The following is a 27,803-nucleotide window of genomic DNA, read 5'->3' as shown; positions in this document are numbered from 1 at the left end:
CTGACAAGATATGTCTTTATTTGGGCATATTTAAGAGCATGCCTAATTATCCCTGAATAAATGAAGTTCATACACTAAAAACTTGGGAGGTAGTCATCTCAGTCACTCGGACATTAATGAAGTAACAAAATATGCCACAGAGAAGTGAAACATCAGTAATTCTAAACACAGTAAATCCCAGTCTCAGCCAAATGATTTTTCTTTGGAATTTCAATTTTTTTCAGTATTTAGAAGTTTTAAAATCTACTGGATGAATCTAATGAGGATCTAACAAGCACTGGATGAAGGGGAACCAGTAGATGTAGTGCACTTGGATTTGCAAAAAGCATTCAATAAGGTGCCATATTAAAGGTTACTGCTCAAGATAAGAGCTCACAGTGTTGGGGGTAATATATCAGCATGGATAGATTATTGCCTAACAAACTGAAAACAGTCACAATAAATGGGTCATTTTCAGGTTGGAAAACTATAACTAGTGAGGTGCCTCAGGGATCAGTGCTGGAACCTCAACTATTTACAATCTGTATTAAAGACTTGGATGAAAGGACCTAGTGCATTGTAACCAAACTTGCTGGTGATACAAATATAGGTGGGAAAGCAAGTTGTGAGCAGGACACAAAGGGCTGGATTTTACGTTGGTCAGACGGGAGCTGGCCACCAACATAAAAATTTGTGGCAAACCCGTTTCCACCTCGCCTGGGGATCTGTCCCGCATTTTACGGGTCCCCAGGCTTTAATTGTTCTGTGGTGGGGAAGAAACAGTTGCCCACCTCCTTCTGGAATGTGTCTTTGCAAAGCAGGTGTGGAAAGAGATGCAGTGGTTTTTGTCGAGGTTCATCCCAAGCAGCTCTGTAACACAGGAGTCTGTGCTCTATGGGCTGTTCCCAGGGACGCACACCAAGATAAACATCAACTACTGCTGGAGGACTATCAATTCAGTAAAAGACGCCCTTTGGTCTGCCCGAAACTTGCTGGTCTTCCAGTGCAAAGAGTTGTCCACGACTGAGTGTTGCAGACTGGCACATTCCAAGGTCCAGGACTACGTGCTGAGGGACGCACTAAAGCTTGGGGCAGCCGCAGAAAAGGCTCAATGGGGAAAGACCACTGTGTAAGGTCCCCCCACCAAGCTGAACTGAGGGGCTGGATCCATGGAAAACCCCTTGAACTGTATCCGGAAAATATTTGTTTGCTGTAAAATGTACATGGCATGTAAAATGGAATGGAAGGGTTGTGAGGCAACTCACTCCTGTATTGAAGGAAACTGATCTCCTTTGTACTCTTTGTATTGTTTGACTTGGTGCTGTTTGGAACTGTTTTGTGATGCATTTTTTACAGATTTTTATGAATAAAGCATATTTTGGAAATAAAAAAAAAGGCTTTAATTGTTCTGAGGCAGGACTTCCACCCACTTCAGGGAGGAAGTCCCACCTCAGGCCAGCAGCTCTTAGTCCCAGAAGCGCCACCAGTGGTGGTGGCCACTGCTGGGACTGCAGCCCAGCCGACCGCAGAAGAAGACATGGAGCCGGGATTTAAGGTGAGTTTTGGTTGCCTCGCCCGGGGTAATCGGTCGGGCCCAGGTGAGGCAAGGGTGGTCATTTTGGGGGGAAGCGGGGGCTTGTTGGGTCCTGGGGATGGTTGGGAAAGCTGCAGTGGCCCTCCATCTGACACTCTGTGCCCGATTATCAGGGCCCACCTCCAGGGCGCGGAGAAGCCGCCTGCTCCAGGATGCCCGTTTGGCATGCGTAAAATCTGCATGGAGATGGGCGAAGGCCCTTAAATGGCCGTTAAGTGGCAACTGAAGGGCCTTGATTGGCCTGGGGCGGGCACCCCTTTTTTCGGCCCCTGTTCTACGTAAAGGGGGACGGAGGCAGGAGCAGGTTGGGAAAGCCTCCCGCTCCATATTACACATCCCCCCCCCCCCCCCCCCGCCACCATCCAGCTCCTTGGGGTGCCGTAAAACTCCGGCTAAAGAGTCAGCAAAGGGATATAGATAGTGTTTCGTTTCTTTTGTAAAATACGTTTTAAAGAACCTATAGTTCAATTCTGGACATTGATTCATCTGGAGATGGCTGAACTTTGTGTTTTTTTTTTAAAAAAGGAAGGTCAACTGAAGGTTGGCTAGTAAACAAGTCCTACTGGGAAGCATCTGATTTCAAGTAAAAACAGCAGGGGTTGTGCTTATAACTTTGAAAGGGTGTTTGCAGAGGAATGACAAGCCAAGATTTATGACTGTCAAACGACTTGCTGCTGAACAGTTTAGTTTCATCTTGAACTGTAAAAAAAAAGCCAGTTGCTGTTTGACCTAAAAACAGAAAGAAGGAGTTGGTGTGTGCCTGCCAGGAGAAGACAGCTGATATCTTTCTCTCTTTGAAGAATACCTGCGTCTTTAAAGAATTCCTGCATCAAGTTTTACCATTTCCTCCTGTATTTGAAGAAACCTTTACTGTTACATTGCTCATAGAAGACCTAAGAAGATCCTTGTTACTGCTTTCTGTGCTGCGTATTTTGGAAGCCTACCCAAACTAATCATCAACATCGCCTGGAAAGAACTGTTCTAGGAAGATCCCATTGACACCTCGCCAAAACAAAGGACTGCCATACCTTCTTTTCAGCCTAAGTATTGTTTATTCCTTCTATTTCTTTGCAACAGCTGGAAACAAAAATCCCTTTTTTGCCCGGTTAACCAATTGTATATGTGTGTGTGAGTGTGTGTATGAGGGCTAGGATAAATAAGGGGCTTTACTATTTCAATCTGTGGGTATGCTTGCTTTATTATTGGTTAAGACTTGGTTTATAATAAACAGACAGCTTTGTTGTTCATTAAAGAATCCTGGTTAGTGTGCTTGATTCTGGGGAAAAATAAAGTATCTGATTGACTGTTTCGGTAAGTGGGAAAATTTAAATATATGTTGTGACTTGTGGAGAAGTGAGACTGAATTAACAGTGCAATCCTCCCTCCTCGGTCGTAACAAAAGTTTAAGTGAGTGGGCAAATATTTGGCAGATGGACTGTGGGAAAATGTGAGGTTATCCACTTTGGTAGGAAGAATAGAAAAGCAAAATATTACTTAAATGTACAGGGACTACCGAAGGAGACTGATGAGCATCTATCACAAAAGGCTCGCTTCACTAGGCGGCCTGTCAGAGAGCTTGTACACAATGTTGCGGAGCATGGTGGAATCTAGCTCCAACTTGTCTCAATGCTTTGCACAGAGTGTGGAGATCATTCTGTCCAAACTGGACCGAGTGGTCAGTTCCATTATCAACACAGTGGCACCCACCATGATGGAGCTTTGCTGATTGTGCTGACATGGCAGCAGAGACAGCTCAATGGTGTTTCTCATTGTCGCATAGCTCTTCTTGTACGCCTATCTCTGCAGCTACGTATTGGTTCTTTCGTTTAATTTGAGGAAGAGAGTTCCAAAGCCACAGTGAAAAAAACTCTCCTCAACTCTGTCTTAAATGAGGGACCCTTATTTTTAAACATTGACCCCCTAGTTCGAGATTCTCCCACAAGAAAAATCATCCTTTCCACATTCACCCTGTCAAGAGCTCTCAGAATCTTATATGTTTCAATCATGTTGCCTCCTACTCTTCTAAACTTCAGCAGATACAAGCTTAGCCTGTCCAACTTTTCCTCATAAGGCAACCCGCCCATTCCAGGTATTAGTCTAGTAAACCTTCTGTATAACTTCAGCATAACCTCCCTACTTTTGTATTCAATTCCCCTCACAATAAATGATAACATTCTATTAGCTTTCCTAATTACTTGCTGAAACTGCATGCTAACCTTTTTGCGATTCATGCACGAGGACACCCTGATCCCCCTGCATTTCAGCATTCTACAATCTCTCACTTCGATAATATCTCTCTTTTAGATAATACGCTTTTTTTATTTTTCCTGCCAAAATGGACTATTTCACATTTTCCCACATTATACTCCATTTGCCAGATCTTTGCCCACTCACTTAACCTATCTATATCCCTTTGTAGCCTCCTTATGTCCTCTTCACAACTTACCTTCCTACCAATCTTTGTGTCATCAGCAAATTTAGTAACCATGCTGTTATGACCAGGTAAGAAAAGTGTCTAGGTGTCTCTTTCAGCCTTCACCTGGCCTTACTGTAAAAGGATTTAATTTTTAAACACACTGTGTTTTGAGCTCCCCCTTTGGTGAATCCTTGTTCACATTTTCCAATTATAAGTCAAAGAAATGAGCATAAACAGTGTTTCTTAGGTTTAAAGAAGTGAAACTTATTAAAACTTAAACCTAATTTGGTTAATGCCTACGGCTACACGACGTGCCCATGCTAGCATGCACATGCGACACACACATGCAGATAGACAGAAAAGAGCAGAAGAAAAATAAAATGAAAACATTTGAGGCAATCTCTGAAGGGGGGTTGTTACTGTGCTTCGAGCTCACTGTAGAGTCCTTGATTGTAGGTAGTCTTGCTTTTTGTTGGGATCCAGTATTCTTCTTAAACCTTGTTCACTGTAGGAGGCTTTTCTCTCTTGGGTTCATGTGTCTTCACTGGGTCTTCAGTTCCATGAGAAAGAGATGGAAGCAGACAGGAGAGGCTGTACCGAGCTAGCCATGAGAGGTCTTTTCAGTCCAGGAGCAAACAGCTTTCCTGCCTTCAAACACTGTTTCTCCAATTTTAAAAACTCCCCTAGTTGGCTAGCAGGTGGTCACATGACTGACTGGTTTGACCAGATCTCTTCCGTGTATTGGGAGCATCTTAGCAGTCAACCTGGAATGCAAGCTTCTCCACCTTCAACGTCTGGGAATCAAAAGTCCATTGTGGATTAAATTGAAGCAGAGAGTGGCCCCTTTGTCCTTTCCAAGAACTGTCTGTTACTATGCAAACGTCTTTCTAGTCAAAGGTCTGGTGTTTTTTAAAAAAGCAAGTTCTTTCTTTACTCCAGTAACAGTTTAGAAAATCAATGTTCAGTGGCGAAATTAATGTGCCTCATTATTGGCAGGTGTGAGGGGTGGGGGGATGTCTAGGATGAAGTCTATCAGGGCTCGGGGACTTGTCAGCCTGCAGCTCCAACAATTTGTTCAGTACCACTTCCCTGGTGATTGTAATTTTCTTCAGTTCCTCCCTCCCTTCCATTTCCTGATTTACAGCTATTTCTGGGATGTTACTTGTATCCTCTATGGTGAAGACATATGAAAAATACCTGTTCAATTCATCTGCCATCTCCTTATTTTCCATTATCAATTCCCCAGACTCACTTTCTATAGGAGCAATGCTCACTTTGTTAAATCTTTTTAAAATATCTAGAGAAACTCTTACTATCTATTTTTATATTTCTAGCTAGCGTTCTCTTGTACTCTAATATTTCCCTCCTTATTAATCTTTGTTATTCTTTGCTGCTTTTTATATTCTATCCAATCTTCTGACCTGCCACCCATCTTTGTGCAATTATATGCTTTTTCTTTATGTTTTATACTATCTTTAACTTTTTTAGTTAACCACAGATGGTGGGTCCCCCCCCTTGGAATTTTACTTTCTCGCTGGAATGTATCTATTCTGTGTATTCTGAAATATCCCTTAAATATCTTCCACTGCATCTCTATTGGCCTATCCCTTAATCTAATTTGCCAGTTCACTCTGCTTTCATGCCCTCATAATTGCCCTCATTTAAGTTTCAAATACTAGTCTTAGACCCACTCTTCTCTCCCTCAAACTGAATGTAAAATTCAATCATAATATGATCGCTGCTGCCGAGGGACGCCTTCACTATGGGTAATTAATTAATCCTAATCTCATTGTACAGTACCAGGTCTAGTATAGCCTGCTCTCTGGTTGGCTCCAAAACGTGCTGTTCTAAGAAACTATCCTGAAAATATTCTATGAACTCCTCATCTAGGCTACTTTTGCTCATCTGATTTTTCCAATCGATATGTAGATTAAAATTCCCCCATGATTATCGGCATACCTTTCTGACAGGCACCCATTATTTCTTCCTTAATACCCTGTCCTGCTGTGTGATTACTGTTAGGGGGTCTATATACCACTCCCTCAAGTGACTTCTTGCCTTTATCCTTTCTCATCTCAACCCAAACAGTTTCTATATCCTTGTTTCCTGAACTTAAATCATCTCTCTCTATTGTGGTAATACCATTATTAATTAACAAAGCCACCCCTCCTCCTTTTCATAGCTTCCTGTCCTTCCTAAATGTCATGTACCCTTCAATATTTAGGTCCCAATCTATATCATCCTGCAGCCATGTTTCTGTAACGGTTATCAGATCGTACTTACTTATTTCTATTTGCGCTCTCAGTTCATTCGTTTTGTTTCAAATGCTACGTGCATTCAGTTACAGAGCCTTTAGTTTTATCCTGTTATTTTTTTTGTAACCTCTTTCCTTGTCTGCTATTTACTCTTAGATTTGTACTCACTGTCCCTTCCTATCATAGTCTGTTTATCATTTCTCATACTAATACCTTCCTCTCTTGCCTTGTCTCTACTCTTTGATTTACCATATCTTCCCAAATTTGATCGCTTGCCCCCACTATTTAGTTTAAAACCCTCTCTACATACTTAGCAATGCGGCTCGCTAGAACACTGGTCCCAGCACGGCTCAGGTGTAGACTGCCCCTATGGTACAGCCACCACTTTCCCCAGTACTGGTGCCAGTGGCCCAGGAACCGGAACTCACTTTGACCACACCAGTCTTTGAGCCACGCATTCATTTCTCTAATTTTATTTGCCCCACTCCAATTTGCACGTGGCTCAGGTAATAATGCAGAGATTATTACCTTTGAGATTCTGCTTCTTAATTTGGTGCCTAGCTCCTTATATGGACTATGCAGAACCTCTTTCCTTGTCCTGCCTGTGTCATTGGTACCTACATGGGCCACAGCAACTGGATCCTTCCCCCTTCCCCCGCCCCCCCCCCCATCCACTGTAAGTTTCTCTCCAGCCCTGAGCAGATGTCCTGAACCCTGGCACTGAGCAGGCAACATAGCCTTATGGATTCTCGCTCTTTGCTGCAGAGAACAGTGTCAATCACCCTCACTATATCGTCCCTTACTACCACTACTTCCCTTTTTGTTCCCCCCGCTTGAACAGCTTACTGTAGCATGGTGCTATGCTCAGTCTCCTCATCCACACTACACCCCTCACTCTTGTCCATACAAGCTGCAAGAACCTCAAACTTGTTGCTCAATTACAAGGCCTGAGGCCCCTTCACTCCCACTTTCTCGATCCCCTTAGTTGCCCGACTCGCAGTTACATCTTCCTGTTCCTAATTACAGCTACTCTCAGAGCTTGTATACCCATTTAAAACTGTAAGAAACTTAACTTGCCTCTTAACTTAAACAGTAATTTTAATTAATTGCTAAATGTAAACAAAACAAAACTAGACATTAGAGAGATTAACCCTTAAAATTCCATCACTTACCAAACTCCCTTCTTCACACTCTGTACACTTCAGCAGCACTCAGTGCAGACTTTTTTTTTCATTCATACCACCTCTAGACACTTTTGCTTCTTTACTGGCCCCATTACCACTCCCTCTTGCCACTTAATCTCTCTGGCCTTTCATCCTATCACAGACCTTCCCTTTTGTTCTTTTTCCCACCCTCCCCGCACTTGCTTAAAACATATTACAATTCTACATTTTCACAGTTCTGATGAAAGGTCATCAACCTGAAAGGTTAATTCTGTTTTCTCTCTCCATAGATGCTGCCTGACCTACTGAGTATTTTCAGCCTTTTCTGTTTTTGTTAAAGAGTTGTGTGTCTTCGGGTGGAGGGCATCAGTGATTAAATGACAAAAGTGATGCTTTGTGTAAGTTCTCAGCTCCAGTTCGCAATCATTTATTGTTTTTTGAATTTATCTACAGGGTGCTTAATTCTCACCTCATCCTCAGAAAATCATGTCACTGAGTGTGACAATGAAAGTTTACAGGGATGCTATTCAGAGATCTGTCTGGCAAACAGGATAAGTTCTGTTTACTATTAAGAGTCACAATTACTACTCTATTTGGCATAAAGGCGCCCTCTATAGCATGGCTTATTTTATTTGTTCTCAAAACGTGAACAGCCTCGGAACAGAGGAAAAGTCATTGAGGAAGCAATGGGCTGAGGATCATGCCCTGAAGAACCCCTATAGTGATGACCTTGGGCTGCTGTGATTGAACTCTAACCATGTTCCTGATTGAGATATGGCTCCAGCCACTTGAGGAACTTCCCTTTGCCTCCCGCTCCACTGACCTCAGTTCTTTTTTTCCCTTCAGGCTCCTCAATGCTGTAAATTTCAAATGCGACCTTGAATGCAAAGGCAGTTGCTCTCACCTGGTCCTTTTACATTCATCTCTTGTGTACATGTCTGGATGAAGGATAGGACGAGTTCGAGTGCAAGAGGGTGTGTGACAAAACCAGGAAGCTGAGTGAATGTTGGTGAGCAGCTCATTGACGAGCAGGAGGAGCCTCATGATGACATTATTTTGACTTGTATCCGTGCTCATAATGAAAGGCGAGAGTTTGCTGTTGAGAGTCTCTCCTCACATTTCGTAGTGTCAGCTTTCCCCTCCTGCCAGCAACGTGCATTTCTGAACGTCGCCAACCAACCAGACACAGGGTTCTCTCTATCGCGCCCGCCTTGTCCCGCTGCAAATGGAGCGGCGCGCGTCTCCCTTTCATAAACAAAATAAAAGATAAAAACATGTATCTATCCAGTATTCTGAAACAGGCAAAAAAAAGATGGGAAGACATTCATTAGACGTTGACTTTAACGCCTGGTTTGAGGTGCCACTTTAAAATAAAATTCACTCGGGAACTGCACGCGACCATCAGTTGGAACCTTGCCAGGGAATTTTTAAAAAAAACAACGGGCGGCTCTCGCGCAGCCGGAGGGGGCGGGGCTACCGGCAATGCGGACGCGGAGGAGAGGAGTGTGTGACGGAATGAGAAGGCGTTGAGGGATTGTGAGGGAGGAAGAAGCTGGCACAGAGGGCACAGTTCAGTGGCAGAGAGCGAGCGAGCAAGCAATAGTCCCGTACACTGTTCGGTGGAGAGAGAGAGAGAGAGAGAGTGATAGCAATAGTCCCGTACACTGTTCGGTGGAGAGAGAGAGAGAGAGAGAGTGATAGCAATAGTCCCGTACACTGTTCGGTGGAGAGAGAGAGAGAGAGAGAGAGTGATAGCAATAGTCCCGTACACTGTTCGGTGGAGAGAGAGAGAGAGTGATAGCAATAGTCCCGTACACTGTTCGGTGGAGAGAGAGAGAGAGAGAGAGAGAGTGATAGCAATAGTCCCGTACACTGTTCGGTGGAGAGAGAGAGAGAGAGAGAGTGATAGCAATAGTCCCGTACACTGTTCGGTGGAGAGAGAGAGAGAGTGATAGCAATAGTCCGGTACACTGTTCGGTGGAGAGAGAGAAAGTGATAGCCCGGCACACTGTTGGGCTGCGGAGTGAGCCCGGCCGGCTGCAGCACTCGCTTAAATGATTCGCTGTGAGAGTTTCGCTTTGTAAGATCATCGCATTCGTCAAAAAGCAGCAAACTTGAGGATAGAGGAGCATTATGCGACTATTCAGCTTTCTGATGAAAAACTCCATTCCCAAGCAGGTGGAATATTACTCTCGGTTCTCCCCTTCTCCTCTATCAATAAAACAATTCCTGGATTTCGGTAAGTTGAAAAGTGTGTGTGTGTGTTGGGAGAGATGGCCGAAGGGGTTGTTGTCCCGGTTGTTGAGCATGTTGAGAGATTGTTTTTGCAAACAGTGATGTGATGGATGGGCGGCTCTGAGCGGGATGTTTATTGTGTATCGTCTCTCTCGCTCCCTCCCCCCTCCGGAGCCTGCCGGATGTGCTGCCCTTCTGCTTTTAACCTTACAATGGCTGCAGTTCGTTCCCTTGCCACTTGCCGACCACTGTGGGCATCTGGATTAAAAGTCTGGAGCTGGCGAGTGATGTGTTCAGAGGAGTTAGTTGTTGATGAAACAGGTGAAATAAGTGTGTCTTCCCGTCCCCGGCCTGCTTGCTGAAAGCGGCAAAGTTTCCCTGCACGTCCACAAGGGTAAAGTTTTTTTTTAAAGGAATTAATATCCAATACAGCATAACATTAAAAGATAATTGCCTTCATAAAATGCTTCATCACAAGACTGGGATCACAATATGGACTCGCCTCCTCCACCCTCAAGGATATGAATGTCATAAAATGAGAACAGAAAGTGCCAGAAATACTTAGCAGGTCCGGCAGCATCTGTATAGAGAGAAACGGAGTTAACGTTCTGATGAAGGGTCACAGACCTGAAACGTTAACTCTGCCTCCCTCGACATATGTTTATGTTTAGAGATACAGCACTGAAACAGGCCCTTCAGCCCACCGAGTCTGTGCCGACCATTAACCACCCATTTATACTAATCCTACACTAATCCCATATTCCTACCACATCCCCACCTGTCCCTATATATCCCTACCGCCTACCTATACTAGGGGCAATTTATAATGGCCAATTTACCTACCAACCTGCAAGTCTTTTGGCTTGTGGGAGGAAACCCACGCAGACACAGGGAGAACTTGCAAACTCCACACAGGCAGTACCCAGAATCGAACCCGGGTCCCTGGAGCTGTGAGGCTGCGGTGCTAACCACTGTGCCGCCCATAGATGCTGACAGACCTATTTCCGGCACTTTCTGTTCTCATTTCGGAGTTTCAGCATCCGCAGTATTTTGTTCTTATTTATATGAATGTCATGAGCCTGTTTCAAGGAAACTGCATGACATTTATGGAATTTTTGTAATGGGGAATAGAAACTTTTAATTGAGGTCAGTATGTGTTTCAAAACAAACTTTACGCTCTCTCTGCAAATGTGTACGCCAAACTGTAAGACCCTCGGGATAAGTTGCTACTGGATCCTAAGGCAGCAGCACCTGGGGTGACAGTTTGTGAATAATAAAGCTGCTTCAGTAATTTACCAATGTTCTCTGAACCCCAAACTTTGATTGACATTGTTCTCTGCAGCAAAGAGCAAGACGGTTGTGTTGCTTGCCCAGTGCCAGGGTTCAGGACATCTGCTAAGGGCTAGAGTGGAACTTACAGTGTTAGGGGAACGATCCAGTTGTTGTGGCTCATGTAGGTACCAACGACATAGGCAGGACAAGGAATGAGGTTCTGCATAGTCAGTATGAGGAATTAGGCACTAAATTAAGAAACATTTGGCTACCATAGACATGCCAGCCTCTCTGAAATGACCTCGGACAGTCAGAGTTGGTTCCTGCACAACTAGTACTGAGTGGATGAATGCAGGAGGCATTCCTGTGTCACCATCATGGAAAGTCAGGCTGCCACCAGCATAAGTGTTGTGCGTGTCTTTGGCAGGTGACTAACAATGGACATTTATGTGCTTGCAGAAGAGAGTGCAGAATGCGAGGGAGAGGGCCAAAATTCACAGTGGTGTCCCTTTCCTAGTAACACTGATACCAATGAAGCCTGGAGGCAGGCCAGTCCCTTGCTGATGGTGAGATGGGAGTGAAGCCCTGACAGAGTGTGTGACCTAATGCATGGGCACAAGAGAGCCTCTGGTGAGCATGAGGTATAGTGGTCATGTGTCCACTTCTAGTCACATGGAGTTATACATGAGAAGCGCTGTGAAGGATGTGTTGGAATTGGCATTACGTTTAATTATTCTACTCTCTAACACAGGTCAAAGACAAGAGCAGCCAGCTGACGCCATTAGGGGCAGCCATTCTCCTATAAAAAGGAGGAGGGGACCTCAAAGGGTGCACCATCACATTCTTCCCCCGCATCCTCCACCAGTGCAGATACTCATTTTTCATGCGCGCATAACTTTGGGATCACAATCTGGTGAGCACAGCACAGCCTTGCCCAAGCAGCTGACACAGGATGTGACAGCCGAGGCCACTCATACTTAGAGGACTGTAGGTTGCCAGGGCGATGCTGAGCTTCAGGCTGATGACATGCCTCTTGAGTTGTCAACAAGGTGGCAGATGCCGGATTTGCAGTGTGAGGTGGGTGAACATCTGGCAGAGCTCCATCCAGGCCATGGGTGCATCCATGTCGCTGGTGTGTGCATGCATGACCTCCTCCATTGAGAGATTGACAATCCTGATGGAGAGCCACCTCCAGCATAGCATCCAGTGGATGCCAGAGATATGTGCTGACCTGCATGCCACTTCCATCAGCTCTATGGAGCAAGGGCTGGGCGAGAGAGGGGCGAGGTGCCTGAAGTTACCACCAGTTCTTCGAACTGCTCAGGTGAGCAGGGAGGAACAAGTGTGCCCTGAAAGGTTATCTGTAGCATCATGGGGCTCCTTTTAGGGCGTTCCTGGTATAGGAGATGGATCCTCGTCCCCCTGTCAGTGACACCAGTGCATCATGTAGCTGCAATGACGGAGGTGGCTCCTGCACCTGTGCAGGTGGCCCTCAATATGCTGGGGCCCTCCAGGCCTCGGAGCCAGAGGACGACCGCCAAGGTCATTGAAAGCCAGGGAGCCGGGGGGTCGGCGGGCTGCGTCCACCTCAGTTGACAGTGCAGGGGGGGGGCAATACAGAGAAGCGCACATTAGTGATTTAAGAAGAGAATCTTGCTGCATTTGGAGCGGCACAGTGGTTAGCACCACAGCTTCACAGCTCCAGCGACCCGGGTTCGATTCTGGGTACTGCCTGCGCGGAGTTTGCAAGTTCTCCCTGTGACTGCGTGGGTTTCCTCCCACAGCCAAAGATGCAGGTTGATTGGCCAATTGGCCATTGTAAATTGCCCCTAGTGTAGGTAGGTGGTAGGAGAATGGTGGGGATGTGGTAGGGAATATGGGATTAATGTAGGATTAGTATAAATGGGTGGTTGTTGGTCGGCACAGACTCGGTGGGCCGAAGGGCCTGTTTCAGTGCTGTATCTCTATGACTATGACTATGAGAACCTCAAACATAATACTCTCTGGATTATTAACTGAGCCACATGCAAATTGGCATAGGGCAAATAAGATTAGAGAAATTCAGGTGTTAAGGAATGCAAGCTCCAGCAGCTGATGGGGACCAATGCCCCTACGGATCCTTCTTCCCCTTCACTTCCCTCTGACCCCACCCCTTATGATCTGACCCCTTGCCATGTAGTCGTTATACCCTCTGACCTTCCCCTCTCTGATGCTGAACATTCTGTACTTGGCTAAGGACTCAGTTTTATCCTCTTACGTCCCCACCTCAATGAATTTTGCGCTCGGAATGACGTTGAGCTCTTCTTCCTTCGCCTCCGGCCTCACTTCTTTGACCAGGAGTCCTCCCCCCGAACAGCAGACCCATTCACCTGCCTCCAGCATTCTCCCTCTACCTGGACCCCTCCCTTTGGCCTCTTACCCGCTCTTGATTTTTTCATTGAAAACTGTCGGCGAGACATCGGCCGTCTCAATTTCTCTGCCCCCCTCACTCACTCTAACCTGTCCCCTTCTGAACTTGTCGCACTCCGTTCTCTCAGGTCTAGGCCTGACATTGTCATCAAACCTGCAGACAAGGGTGGTGCTGTTGTTGTCTGGCGTACCGACCTCTACCTTGCAGATGCTCAGCGCGTTCCTACTTCTCCCTGGACCATGACCCCACCACTGAACATCAAGCTACTGTCCACAGGACTGTCACTGACCTCATCTCCTCTGGAGATCTTCTCTCTACAGCTTCCAACTTTATAGTCCCTCAATCCCGGGCGGACTGCTTCTACCTCCTTCCCAAAATCCACAAACAGGGCTGTCCTGGCAGACCCATTGTTTCAGCCTGTTCCTGCCCCACTGAACTTATTTCTTCCTATCTTGATTCTATCTTTTCTCCCCGATCCAGTCTCTTCCCACCTACGTCCGTGACTCTTCTGATGCCCGACGTCATTTTGACAATTTCCAGATTCCCTCCCCAAACCGCTGCCTCTTCACTATGGACATCCAATCTCTCTACACCTCCATCCCCCATCAGGATGGTTTGAGGGCTCTCGGCTTCTTCCTTGAACAGAGGCCCAACCAGTACCCATCCATCACCACCCTCCTCCGCCTGGCTGAACTTGTTTTCACATTGAACAACTTCTTCTTCAACTCCACTCACTTCCTTCAAGTAAAAGTTGATATGGGTACTTCCATGGGTCCTAGTTATGCCTGTCTTTTTGTGGGATATGTTGAACATTCTTTGTTCCAGTCCTACTCAGGCCCCATCCCCCAACTCTTTTTCCGCCCGGAACTAGAAAACTTTATCAACTTTGCTCCTAATTTCCACCCTTGTCTCACCTTTACATGGTCTATATCCAACACTTCCCTTCCCTTCCCTTCCTCAACTTCTCTGTCTCCATCTCTGGGGATAAGCTGTCTACTAATATTCATTATAAGCCCACCGACTCCCACAGCTATCTCGACGACACTTCTTCACACTCTGCCTCCTGTAAGGACTCCATTCCATTCTCCCAGATTCTCCATCTCCGACGCATCTGCTCTGATGAGGCAACCTTCCACGACACGCTTCTGATATGTCTTCCTTTTTCCTCAACCGAGGATTCCTCCCCCCCCTCCCCCCCCACTGTGGTTGACAGGGCCTTCAACTGTGTCCAGCCCATTTCCAAAAAAAGAAATGAGAAGCAGCGAGTGAGAAAAGACTGGCAACTAACATAAAAGGGAATCCAAAAGATCACCTGCAACGAGGATACTGAGGGAAGTAAGGGTGGAAATTGTGGTGGTACTGACCATAACTTTCCAATCCTCCTGTACAAGAGTGGTGCCAAAGATCTGGATAATTGCAAATGTTACACCTTTGTTCACAAAAGGGTCTAAGGATAAGTCCAGTCAGTTTAACCTCAGTGGTGAGAAAGCGTTTAGAAACGATAATCTGGAACAAAACAGTCACTTGGACAAATGTGGACTAATTAAGGAGAGCTAGCATGGATTTATTAAGGTCAAATCATATTTGACTAATTTGAGTTTTTTGATCAGGTAACACAGAAGGTTGATGTGATGCTGTACATGGAATTCCAAAAAGTGCCACATAACAGACTTGTCAACAAAGTTGAAGCCCATGGAATAAAACGGACAGTGGCAGCATGGATACAAATTTGGCTGGATGACAGGAAGCAGAGTGTAGTGGCGAACGGTTGTTTTTCAGACTAGAGGAAGGTATACAGTGGGAGTCTTTAGGGTCGGTATTAAGTACTGCATTTCTTGATCTATATTAATGACCTAGCCTTGGGTGTGCAGGGCACAAATTCAAAATTTGCAAATTACACAAAACTTGGAAGTATTGTGAACTGTGAGGAGGATAGTGATGAACTTAAAGAGGACATAGATAGGGCTTATTGAATGGGCAGACACATGGCAGATGAAATTAAATGCAGGGAAGTTTGAAGTGATACAGTTTGGTAGGAAGAATGAGGAAAAGCAATATAAAATGAAGGATGCAATCTAAAAGGGGTGCAGGAGCAGAGGGACCTGGGGATATATGTGCACAAATCATTGAAGGTGGCAGGGCAGGTTGAGAAAGCAGTTAAAAAGGCATATGGGACAGTGGACTTTTAAACAGGCATAGGGTACAAAAGCAAGGAAGTTATAGTGAACCTTTATAAAAACACCGGTTCAGCCTCAACTGGAGTATTATGTCCAATTCTGGGCACCACACTTAGGAAGGATGTGAAGGCTTCAGAGAGGCTGCAGAAAAGATTCACAAAAATGGTTCCAGGGATGAGGGACTTCAGTTACATGGATAGATTGGTGAAGCTGGGACTGCTGTCCTTGGAGAAGAGAAGATTGAGAGAAAATTTGATAGAGGTGTTCAAAATAATTTGGGGTCTAGACAGGGTAAATAGGGAGAAACTTCCCATTGGCAGCAGGATTGAGAACCAGAGGACACTGATTTAAGATGAGTGGCAAAAAAATCTAAGGTGACATGAAGAAAAACTTATTTTCCACAGCGAATGGTTAGGATTTGGAATGCATTGCTTGAGAGTGTGGTGGAGGTAGATTCACTTGTGGTTTTTGAAAGGGAATTGGCTAAGTGTCTGAAAAGAAGAAAAACCTTGCAGGGCTCCAGGGAAAAGGGCTGGGGAGTGGGACCAGCTGAGTTGCTCTTGCAGAGAGCTGGCACCGACATGGTGAGCCTTCCTCTGCACTGTACCATCCTATGATTCGCTTTCCAGGATGGTCCTGGAGTTGTGAGCAGTTTTTGCAGAGGAGACCAAGGCCCGATAGTGCTTGACATTGCCCGGCCAAATCTGATGTTGGGTGGCTACGCCAATTGTGTACCAGATGTGTTCAGGTTTACATCCCTTGGATTGAGGGATTGAAGATGGGGGCTATACCATGGATAATGAGCAGCATATGTGAGAGTAAGGGTTTTGCTGGAGATAAGACCATCGAAGGTGGTGAGCAAGTGGTTGAAACCAGTAGCTGCAGAAATATGGTGAATGGAGGATCGAAAGCTAGAAAGTTGGGAATTTGAAAGTGCAATTGAAGCTGACTTGGGAGCGAGTTTTTATTTCACCCCGTAAGGGGATACAGAAGAACATGGGGTCGACTACAACGCCCAAAGCAGTAAACATCAAGAAATTGAGATCAAAAGATACATTTGTGTGAGGAGGCCCTTTGATTCAGCTTTGCTTATCCATCTAGAAAAGATTTGGTATTTTCTTCCACTCAACTTAACATCTTTCAACTATGCCTTAAATAATGTCAGGGTTGATGCTTCCTCCACCTATGCAGAAGGCTTTTCCACATATTTATCATCCTTTGCATAAGGAAGTGCTTCCTGGTAATCTGAATTTTCACCTATTTGAATCAGTGACCCTGACTTAGTTTCATGGCCTACCTTGAAATAGTTCTTCAGATAAGCTATTCATTTGATATCTTTTGTGATGGACCTGAGGATCTATCTTTCAGATTGTAAGAGTTTCTGTATTATAAAGTTAAACACCATGAAAATTTTAAAATGGGCTTTAGCTAGTGATTCAGTCGGGAAACTATTGTTTCTGTAGTGCAAATGTGAGGTTGGGTTGTTTGGTATGATGCCTAGTAACTGTTTGAACTCTACAATACAATGCCTCGTTTTATGAATTGCTATCAAAACATGTGTTGAAGAATGCAAACTAACATACATAAGCAAATTGTGAATGCTATCCCATTGTGAAGCAGGGGAGTCTCCTGCAGTACCGGTGGCTATTGTCTGTTAAGTGATCTAGTGTAGATGAGCGATACTGGGCCACAGTGTTACCTGCCCTCCTGTATGCGTCAGAAATATAGACACTGTACAGCAGACATCTCAAAGCCCTGGAGAGATATCACCAGCAGCGCCTCTGCAAGATCCTGCAAATTCAGTGGCAGGACAGGCGCTCCAATATCAATGTCCTCTTTCAGGCCAACATTCCCAGTATCGAGACACTGGTCGTGGCTAGTCAGTTACGTTGGGCGAGCCACATTGTCCGCATGCCTGACACAAGACTCCCAAAGCAAGCTTTCTGCTCCAAGCTCCGTCAAGGCAAGAGGCGACCAGGAGGGCAGAGGAAACACTGCAAGGATGTCCTTAAAGACTCCCTGAAAAAATGTGACATCTCCACTGATTCGTGGGAATTTCTTGTCCAAGACTGCCCAAAATGGGGAAGAAGCATTCGTGAAGGTGCCAGCCAGTTTGAACAATGTCGACATGCCCAGGCAACAACCAAGTGCAAACAGCGGAAGGAGCGTTCAGAAATTCGAGCATCCCATTCACTCACTTCACCAAACACCACCTGCCCTACCTGTAGCAGTGTGCAGATCCAGAATCGGACTATTCAGTCACCTAAGGACCCACAACCCTGGAGTGGAAGGAAGTCATAATTCCCAAGGGACTGCCTAAGAAGAGAAAAAGGTAGATGAGCTTTGCTTTACAAAAACTCAGCTGGGTGACCATTTTGTCTTTAAAAATTTGTTTTGATTGGCATTTTTGGTTAAGAGTGAAGCTTATATTTTTAATCTTCCTTTGTATCAGTTTGAATATTGCTGGAGTGTATTAACAACCTAAATTTCCTTTAACATAACGCTTAGTTTATTTTTTTTCTTCTGGTGTGTAATAACTTATACTTGTTTGTGTTGAATTTCATCTGCCACTGCCATTTACAGATTTTATCTAGCAACTTGAGGGCCTTGGCTGTCTGAACAGCATCAACTACCCTTCCTACTTTCATGTAATTGGTATATTTGGCCCATTTCCACTGTGCATCTGAATCCAAATTATTGATGTAAGTTGAAAGAAAGTAGGGGACCAATAATGCTGTGGTAAACTGAGAGCAAAGATCTGCTTGCATCTGAACAGTCACCTTATCTTGCTATGAGAGGGGATAGAAAACCTTTGTTGGATATTAGAAGTTTATTCCTCTGATTTGAGAAGCAGGGATCTTGTATCATACAATGTCAATGACAAGTGATGTTCTAGTTCATGATATGTGCCTCATGCAATTAGCATTGTAAGCCACTCAAAAGTTCAGAAAAAGATCAAGAGGGGTATTAACACATCATTTATCTTTCCTAGACCAGCTCGGTTCCAAAATGTAGCTACTGAATTTTCAGCTCCCTTCGATTGGCAAGCTGCACCAAATATGCAAGCAGCTGACCAATGGAATGGTCATGAATCTCAACCATTTAAATTTGTCAGAATTCTCGGCAACGACATCACATAGACATGCCAAAGAATCCACCCACTACCTGTCCAGTGTCTGTTGAAATCACAAATCGGCCTCTTGATGTTCAGGGATCACCTACCTACACTAGGGGCAATTTACCTATCAACCCGCAAGTATTTGGCATGTGGGAGGAAACCGGAGCACCCGGAAGAAACCAAGCAGTCACAGGGAGAACTGGCAAACTTGGCAAGGTCATCAACCTGAAACGTTAACTCTGTTTCTCTCTCCACAGATGTTGCAAGACCTGCTGAGTATTTCCAGCATTTTCTGTTTTTATTTCAGATTTCCTAGATCTGCAGTATTTTGCTCTGTTATAAAAGTATGGGATTGTTTTGGCTCTACTTGCCAATGATTTTCACACTTTAATCCTGAATAATGAGATTTTCAGGATGACTGAAAAAGTCTTCAAGGAAGGAGATTAAAAATTCTTTCACACAAGGCGTGGAGGATATTAAGCAGTTGTTTTACAATAACAAGGCTAAATCAAAACCATTATAGTAATCCTATCGTCAATGTAAATTATTGAATGCAAAATTTACTGCACACCTGAACAGGCGCAACAGTCATGACCCTGGTACTCTGGATTTATTCAGTTCCTTTTGTTTGGAAGATAAATTCTATATTCAACTGCTTACTGTTGATGAGGGTAAGAATTGGCTTTTTGGACTCCTTCCTAACTGGTTTCACCTCTGGACCCTTTTAATTACAGTAAATCCAACACCCTTCAGCCCATGTCTTCTCATGCACTCGCTTATGCACTCCCATTCCTCAGCAAGCTCCATTGTCTCCCTATTCCCTAGCAAATTGATTTTATTCACCCTAACAGAATGATCTTCAACTGAATGTCCCATCACCCCATTCCTCTCCACTTCTCAGACTCCCACTTTCTCCTTTTGGACAGAATCTAATTACATTGTGGTCACTGCTCCTTAAATATTTCTGTAGTTTTTAAGTGAGCTGCGTGCTTTGCTTTACTTTACCACCTTGAACCATGTCAAATGATACTTATTGGGTGCCATCTCATTGACTGACTGCGAAAATAGTTCTGACACTGCAGAAAAAAAATAATTTTCACCATTAACATTTTCTTCATCCCAGTCTGTTGTGGATAATTTAAATATCCTACAATTGTACATCTATTATTACACACCTCTAATTTGTCTACAAATTTCAGCACCTATTTTCTTTCCAGTATTCAGTGGTCTATGATATACTCAGTAATGTGACCAAACCTTTGCAATTCCTAAACTAAATCCCAACAGGTTGTGTCTGGACCATTTCTCTATCAAAGCACTAGAGTATAAGGATTTAAATAATGTCTTGAATTAATACCACTGTCCAGTCTGCCTTTCTTGCTCTCTCATTCCTCCTGAATGTTTTACCCAGCTGTATTAATTTGCTGATCCTGACCTGCCAGCAGCCACATTTCAGTTGCTGTTATTATGTCATCATTTGCTATTTTAATTTATGAATTAGGTTCCCCAATTTTGTTATACTCTTTGCATTACCTATATATGCAAGAACATCTACCTGTCCATGTCTAATTCTTTTCTAGAAAGAGGTAGACTTCTGATATTTTATTGGCCTTATTACATGCAAATGTCAGTTTTATAGTACAAGTGATCAAGAGTTGAATTCCGTTATTATAGGTTTGGTTTGCTTTCTTCTGGACTTGGAGTGGTTATTCCGATTGTTTGAGCTGACTGACAACAGCTCCGCTCTCAAAACATTGTTGCTGATGTTTCTGTAGTGCTGAAGTCCAGTGCTTTTTCCCCCATGTTGCACACCATTTTAGCAGATAACCACTAAGCAGTAACCAAGGAAACATAGCACACAACGATCAAAAAACACTTGCACACTGCTTTTCATTTTTATTATTCTACCACCAAACACAAGTTTAATGTACATATGCATCTTCTTCTTCTTTGGCCTCCTTGTCTCGGGAGACAATGAGTAAGCGCCTGGAGGTGGTCAGTGGTTTGCGGAGCAGCGCCTGGATTGGCTATAAAGGCCAATACTAGAGTGACAGACTCTTCCACAGATGCTGCAGAAAAATTGGTTGTCAGGGCTGTTTTGCAGTTGGTTCTCCCTTTGCGCTTCTGTCTTTTTTCCTGCCAACACATGCATACGCCATGCGAATGAGTATTGAGATCATGTCCAGTGATAATGTATATTACTCTTTTCATTTACTAATCAAAACTGCAAGAGCTGCTTTGGGATTTCCAATTAACTACAAGTGGCTATTGGCTAATCTGTTGTATAACTCTGTTCGAGTAAATAGTGGGCTAAACCAGTTCTAATTTTGCATATAAGTTCATCTATAATTTGATCTTGAGATTTTTGAGGGACTAAAATAAATGTGTATCTTTTTGGAATCTAGTTTTCTTTTCTGCCAAAAGCATCAGTTTCTAGGCAAGGCGAAGAGCCATATCAGTGAAGATATTTACTATATATTCAATTCCCTATCTATCTGATAGAAAATGATTTTTCCTGGGAAATATTCTCACCCCACTTCTCTTCCCCTCCCCCCAAGGTATATGGAAACCTAGTGATTCAATTTGAGTTTATTATTTGTAGGCCTTTTGCCTGAAATTGAATTGGCAGGCTAGCAGTCATAAATTCCTGACCAAAGGATCTGTAGATTGAATGATTTTTAAATTCTTAATAGGTCAAAAGCTTTAGGTGCTAAATTTCAAGTTGCTGTCAACAAATATTAAATTAAAAATGAATCAGATGTAATTGTGGCTCCTCTGTATATTAAAGTAGCTGTAACAGATATACTTTGATCACAAAATATTCACTAAAAATTCATATTCTTCAGTTAAACAAATACATGGTTGTTTGCAAATAGAATGCTGTAATGTTGGAAATGCATTAATTCGCTTGAACTTTGTATGCCAGAGTGATGGGATAAGAGGATGCCCCTGCAGTTCACTACAAGGCAGGTTCCAAGTATCAGTTATGGTACAAATAAAGGTCTAGTAGAAAATTAAAAGGTTGGTTTCTAACCTCTTTATCCCATAGGATCCTACAATTACTAGCAGTTCCCTCTTAATGAAATATACCTTTGCAATTTCTCTTTTTGAAAGCTTCAGTACTGTGTGCCAATTTCTCCTTCCACCTCACCTAAAAATCTGCCCTAATCCATTCTCGTGTTCTAGTTTTTGTAGTGACTATTTCCCTTTCTACTTGGATCTTAAATCTTATCATATTGCCACTTCGTCCAAGGTGCTCAGCTAACTGATCTGCCTGATAAAGTTATTTCTCATATTACTCAATTAGATCTAGCAATACGTTCACCAACCCCCCCACCCCCGCACCTCTCCTTGGTAGGCCAGATGACCTAATGCTTGAGAAAGGAGTTCAGAACAGATTTTAGGAATTCAATTCCCTTTTCAACACTTATTCCCTTTTGTCCCAGTCAATATAATCTCCCTGAATAATGCTGTTATTTCTACTCTCACCACTAACCTGACTGCAAATTTCCCCTCCATTTCCTTCCCACAATTTTGAGGTCTGTAATACACCTGTACCATTGTTAAAAGCCCATTTTTATCTTTGACTCTACCTTTTCATTGTATACATCAACACTGTTATTCTTGCCGCAACATCTGGGCCATAAAAGAAGAAATTGTCATTTGTACAGCACCATATCATGTCCTCAGCACAGTTCAAAGCACTGCACTACCGATCAATTGCGTTTAAAGTGCAGTCGGGGTTATGTGGGTAAATGCCAAAAAAAACCTTTAAAAACCAATCGCACAATAATGTTCAGTAAACAGAAAGTAAGAAGAATGACTAGCTGATTTGAATGGTGTTAGTTGAGGGAAGGATGTTGGATGTGATACTTGGAGAACTTCCTGCATTTCAAATAGTACCATGTGATCTCTCATGTCCACCTACATGGTTAATGTTCCGTCAATAGATAATGCAGCAAGCACTCCCTTAGTACTGCACTGATGTTGCATTCCAGGTTATATGGCCAAATGAGATGGGGACAGCATGGGAATTGGGGAGGATTACTTGGGAGGGATGGATTGGGGTATGGGGTTGGCATGGGAAGGGGGGAATGCATGGGGTAGGATTTTAAAGATGTACTGTTGCAATAAAGATACTAATTTCACTGCAAATGTTTTGCAGGTCTCTGATAGTCTAACATAATGTGTGTTATGCTGAAATGGGGAAGCATAATTTGGATGAATGCCGTACATGCTCATTCTAGTGTATAACCCACTGGAATGTTGGTTAACTATATATTACAAAATGTAATTTATTTTTGTAGTACAGTATTAATCAATACCACCAGGATACAACATTATTTTGACATTGTAGAGGAAGGAAAGAGTTTATGAAAATATTTCATGAAACTCTTATTATAACCATCCCATACTGGTTATAAAAATCTAATCTACTGTGTTATTGTATTAATTTTTTTTTTACAAATCTGACCAGGAAAAGCGATGCATGACATTTGCTAGCTATGATAGTTTGTGATATATATTGTATTTCATGTGCTGTAAACAAACTTGCAGTGAAGCATTGACCTTCACTACAAAATGGTATTAATAGTGTGATCAGATTGCAAATGTCATGTTGCTTAAGAAACGTATGTATGCATTCTAGACTACTGTTATGAACGAAGGATGCAGCTACATTAATAGATTTAATCAGGGAAACGGGCAATAGATTTGGCATAATTTTGGCATAAACGTTGTTTATACTGTACCTGAGGGGGTTACTGATGCCTCTGTTAATAAAACAAGTCTGGGCCAAAGGGTTAAACTTTACTTTTGTGTATACTTCATAATTTCTGTTAACAGTCCCATACTGAGGAAAAGAACTATCATTTGGATTGTCCTTGAGGACTTAGTATTAAAGTAACCTTTTTAATTTCCATTGACAGCTTTCAAAAGTTGTAAATGCCAAACTTTGACTAGTGAGATTTTTGTTTGAGATACAACATAACATTGGTTCAATTAAAAAATTTGGGAATATAATTCAATGAAATGTAATAAAAGTGTTTGTGTGCCTAATGTATTGTAATTGTAAAACAGTTGCAAAACAGTTATTTTATCAATTTAAAGTAGAATCTTATAAGGTGCTTCCCTGATGTAATAGCAGTAAACTCAAATACTGGTGTAGGTATTTATTGTAACCGAATATTATGGGTGGTGCTATACTTGTATGAGTTGAACAGATTATCTGGTCATTTATCATGTTTGTGGGATCTTGCTGTGTGCAGGTTGGCTGTTGATTCAATATCAGTAGCTTTGCAGCCGCTTTACAAATTAAAGCTCTTTTTTTTCCTCGTAATTTATTTTTAATCGGTTCAAATTTGGTAATAAAGTCTCTTGGTAATTTTATATCAGATACTGTATTGAAATGCAATTAGGCCATCGGTTTTTACGAAAAAGCTGGAGGTGGGGTCCTGGTATAGTGCATTCGAACCCACGGTTTTTGTTTCTGCAGTTAGAATTCAAAGACACTGAAGTCTGCTCAAATGCATTTTATTTCATCACTTTCTAGAGGGTATGAGTCCATATAACTGCCCAAATCCTGAAATAATTGTGTGGCTATTTAATATATTAGTTTATGCAGCTTGACACTCGGAATTTAGAACTTTTCTTTTGTTTGTTTTTCCCTCAGGCCGTGACAATGCATGTGGAAAGACCTCTTTCATGTTCTTGCGAAAGGAGCTGCCAGTTCGATTGGCTAATACAATGAGAGAAGTGAACTTGTTGCCTGATAACCTGCTCAGCAGGCCCTCTGTGCGACTTGTCCAGAGCTGGTAAGTAAATACCATATGTAAAAGATTAGTACAGGAATGCAGTGGAGTCTGCTTTATAGTGATCACAAGTACAGAGAAATTACTGTGCATGGAATCTATTCAAAATTCTTAATTTATTTTCATTGTACTATGTGGATTAATGTCATGGTGAAATTATCCACTTGTCCAAGTTTTAATACAATTTCTCATGATTTAGAAGCAATTGAGTACATTTTTCATTAATTTCAGCAGATGACTGAATTTTCTATTTTCACTTTTAAAGGAATACTGTAAAGAAAGATTGATATTCATTATATTCATCCTGTGTCATTTTCTTGTACTGCAAAATGAACATGGAATACAGGGATTAATATTATCCTGATATATAGGTCACTTGTTTCTGGGCTGAAAAGTTATATAAAATATAGCATGTAAATTTTATATATTACAAATGAAACTGGCTAATATCAAGATAAGATTCACAAGAACAATTTTCTGTGATTCTTCAATAGTCAAGTTACTGTGTCATAGGTATGTATTATTTTTTCACATTAGGAACTGGCAGATACCAGGCTAAGAATCAAAATATTCTGAGATATTCCTTTTACAGAAAACATTAATCTTAGAATGGCAGTGGGAAGCGTGTTATTTTAATACCAATCTTGCAACCTGAAATGAAACATATAGAGCTTTCCTTGGAAGTTTTGTTGGTACTTGCTCACTTCCCACCAAAAGTGACATTTTAATTTTGTACTGGAAAACCAGATTCTTTATTGTTGGCACCTTTCATACACCAGGACATCTCATTGCATCAGAGGCGGAGAGAATTTTTTTTTTTACATTGCATGATTTTACATTGTGGTTATGTGGCATTGCTTGTAGGCTTTCATGTCTACCTAAATGGTAGAAATGCTCATTGGACTACATTGCAGTATAATAAGATCTTCTAGAATTGTGATGGCATGTTGCTTCCTCCATAATTCAACCATTAGGAAGGCAATAGTGACTTGGATGGCAAAAGGTGAAGAGCATGGTGCTGGAGACTTCTTCCCTGCTCGCAGTGAAGAAGCTCAGGAGAGAGAGGTGGGTATGGACGTTCTGCTTCAGCAAGTTTCATCAGGCAGGAGATAACCACTGGCTTCTTCCAGTTAAAAGAGTGTCCTCTATCTGCATCATGTAATAAAGACTTCATGATCCCTTACCTTGTGACCTAACTGGTTTGAATGCGGAGCCAGGAGGACACTGTTTAACCTGGTCTTGTGAATGCAACCAGCCAGGTGTTGAGTGCAACCCAATATAACAGAGGGGCCCAGGGTGCTTTTTCTCACCAATATTAAAATGACGGCGAGAGATTTCTGGCTCTTAATGAGCGTGCAATTCCTTTTTGCCATATTTGCGGTTTAGAGAATCTTTTGCACTCAAAAACCAGGCACTCAGCAGTCGGATTTCTAGGTCAGGATTTTGCAAAAGGTCAACTTCTCACAATTGACCCAAACTCAATTGCTGGAAGGTGTGGCTGCTTGCTAGACTGCATAGCAATCAGAGACCTGGCTGGAAGCCTGGACTAATCAGTCTCCTCAATTTTATTGCCTGTGAATATACTACAGACTTGGGTGTACAGAAACTATTGAAGGACATTTTATAGAGAAGCTGGAGGATTTTGTATTGGTGACTGTAAACTAGGCCTATATACGCTGGAGTTCAGAAGAATGGGAAGTGATCTAATTCAAACCTGTCAAATCCCTTAAGAATTTTCTAAGGTAGATGCTGAGGAAACGTTTCCCATGGTTGTGGAATCTATAACATGGGGTCTCCGTTTCAGGGGTTGGACATTTAGGACTGAGAGGAGAAATTTCTTCACTCAATGGGTTGTGAATCTTTCGAATTCTGTACCCCAGAGTGTTGTGGATGCTTAGTTGTTAAGTATATTCAAGACCGAGGTGGATAGATTTTTGGGTACTAAAGGATTATGGGGATAGTGCAGGAAGGTGGAATTGAGCTAGAAAATCAGCCACGATCTTGTTGAATGGCAGAGCAGGCTTGAAGGGCCAAATGGCTTACACCATCTCCTAATTCTTATGTTCGTCGTGACTTGCTCATGATAACATAGAATTGCCATGTAAAAATGCACATCCTTTCAATCAGTAATCTCTGGTCAATTCCAAGGATACATCACTTGCATAATGTACTGAAGTGTAACCAACTTGAACTTCTTTATCTTGAGAAATTGATCAAAATGGGGTGAAGGCCATACAATTTGTTGGTCGCAATATAATAAATAGTAAAGTGTGGTGCTAATGTCTTGATTATGAAGAGGATGTTGGATGATCTGGGAGTGTGCCATGCTCATAAAAGTGGGGCAGTGACTTTGAAGAGGTACAAAAGCAAATACCTTGGATGCTGGAAACCTGAAACAAACAAAAAATGCTGGAAATACTCAGACCAAGGAGAGAAAAACAGAGTTAACATTTCAAGTCTGATGAAAGCTGTTTTTCTCCACAAATGCTGCCTGACCTGCTGAGTATTTCCAGCATTTTCTGTTTTTGTGGCCTTGAAAAGGTTTCTGCCTCTCAGGCACACAGATGTGCCACCAAACACTACTGAAGGCAGCTACCTATTGGAGTACATAGTGGGTTGAGGGGCCTGTCACCAGTCTTGAACACAAGACCTGGGGGTAGATGACTGGCTTAGTGTATCGAGAGAGTTAGGATAGGCTGTTGGAAACTATTCTGACTTTGTGAGAGCTGTGGATGTGGATGCATTCATGAAAGGTTAACATGGAAGCCCCAAACAATATAGTGTGCCTCCTTTGCTGATCATATCTTTAGCCTTTTGGAGTTTAAATTATAGACTTCCAGCATTTCTTCCACCTGGCTACCAAAAACGCCTTACTCGTCAAATTGAAATGGATTTGTTGTTGCAACTCCCTTGGCAAGGTAGAATGGCGTCACGGGGCCACACAGTGAAATATGGTGCCATGGCTACTGAGATATGGCATGCATCTGGTTTTTGAATAAAGAAATGGTCGCCAAAATGAGTCTAGTTGTTGACTAAGAGTTGTTAACAAAAGGGGGGAAATCACACTGTGGTGACAAATCATACAGAAAGAAGGGTTGGTAAACCGAGGACACAGATTTAAGGTGATTGGCAGAGGAACCAGAGGCAGCATGAGAACATTTTTTTACACAGTGGGTTTTTGTGATCTGAAATGCATTGTCTGAGAGGGTGGTGGAAGTAGATTCAATAGTAATATTCAAAAGAGAATTGATTAAACACTTTAAGGGGAAATAAAAATTACAGGGCTATGGGGAAAAAGCAGGGGAGTGTGACTAATTGGATAATTCTACCAAAGAGCTGACACAGGCATGATGGGCTGAATGGCCTCCGTCTAT

General features: G+C 42.8%; 1 protein-coding gene across 1 annotated transcript in view; it reads left to right on the top strand.

Annotated features, from left to right (window-relative positions):
• The first annotated feature begins 8,881 nt into the window (after positions 1 to 8,881).
• The window catches only part of LOC137374448 (pyruvate dehydrogenase (acetyl-transferring) kinase isozyme 3, mitochondrial), a 61,465-nt gene continuing 42,543 nt past the window's right edge, over positions 8,882 to 27,803 (top strand). Inside the window, exons 1-2 of the mRNA XM_068040574.1 lie at positions 8,882 to 9,646; positions 24,291 to 24,432. Of these exons, the coding sequence (XP_067896675.1) occupies positions 9,541 to 9,646; positions 24,291 to 24,432 (248 nt within the window). The 5' untranslated portion in view covers positions 8,882 to 9,540. The remainder of the gene's footprint in view (positions 9,647 to 24,290; positions 24,433 to 27,803) is intronic.

The sequence above is a fragment of the Heterodontus francisci genome, chromosome 10 (assembly GCF_036365525.1).
Source record: "Heterodontus francisci isolate sHetFra1 chromosome 10, sHetFra1.hap1, whole genome shotgun sequence".
Taxonomy (NCBI): domain Eukaryota; kingdom Metazoa; phylum Chordata; class Chondrichthyes; order Heterodontiformes; family Heterodontidae; genus Heterodontus; species Heterodontus francisci.
The sequence above is the reverse complement of the archived record's forward strand: the minus strand, read 5'-3'. Positions and strand labels throughout refer to the sequence as shown.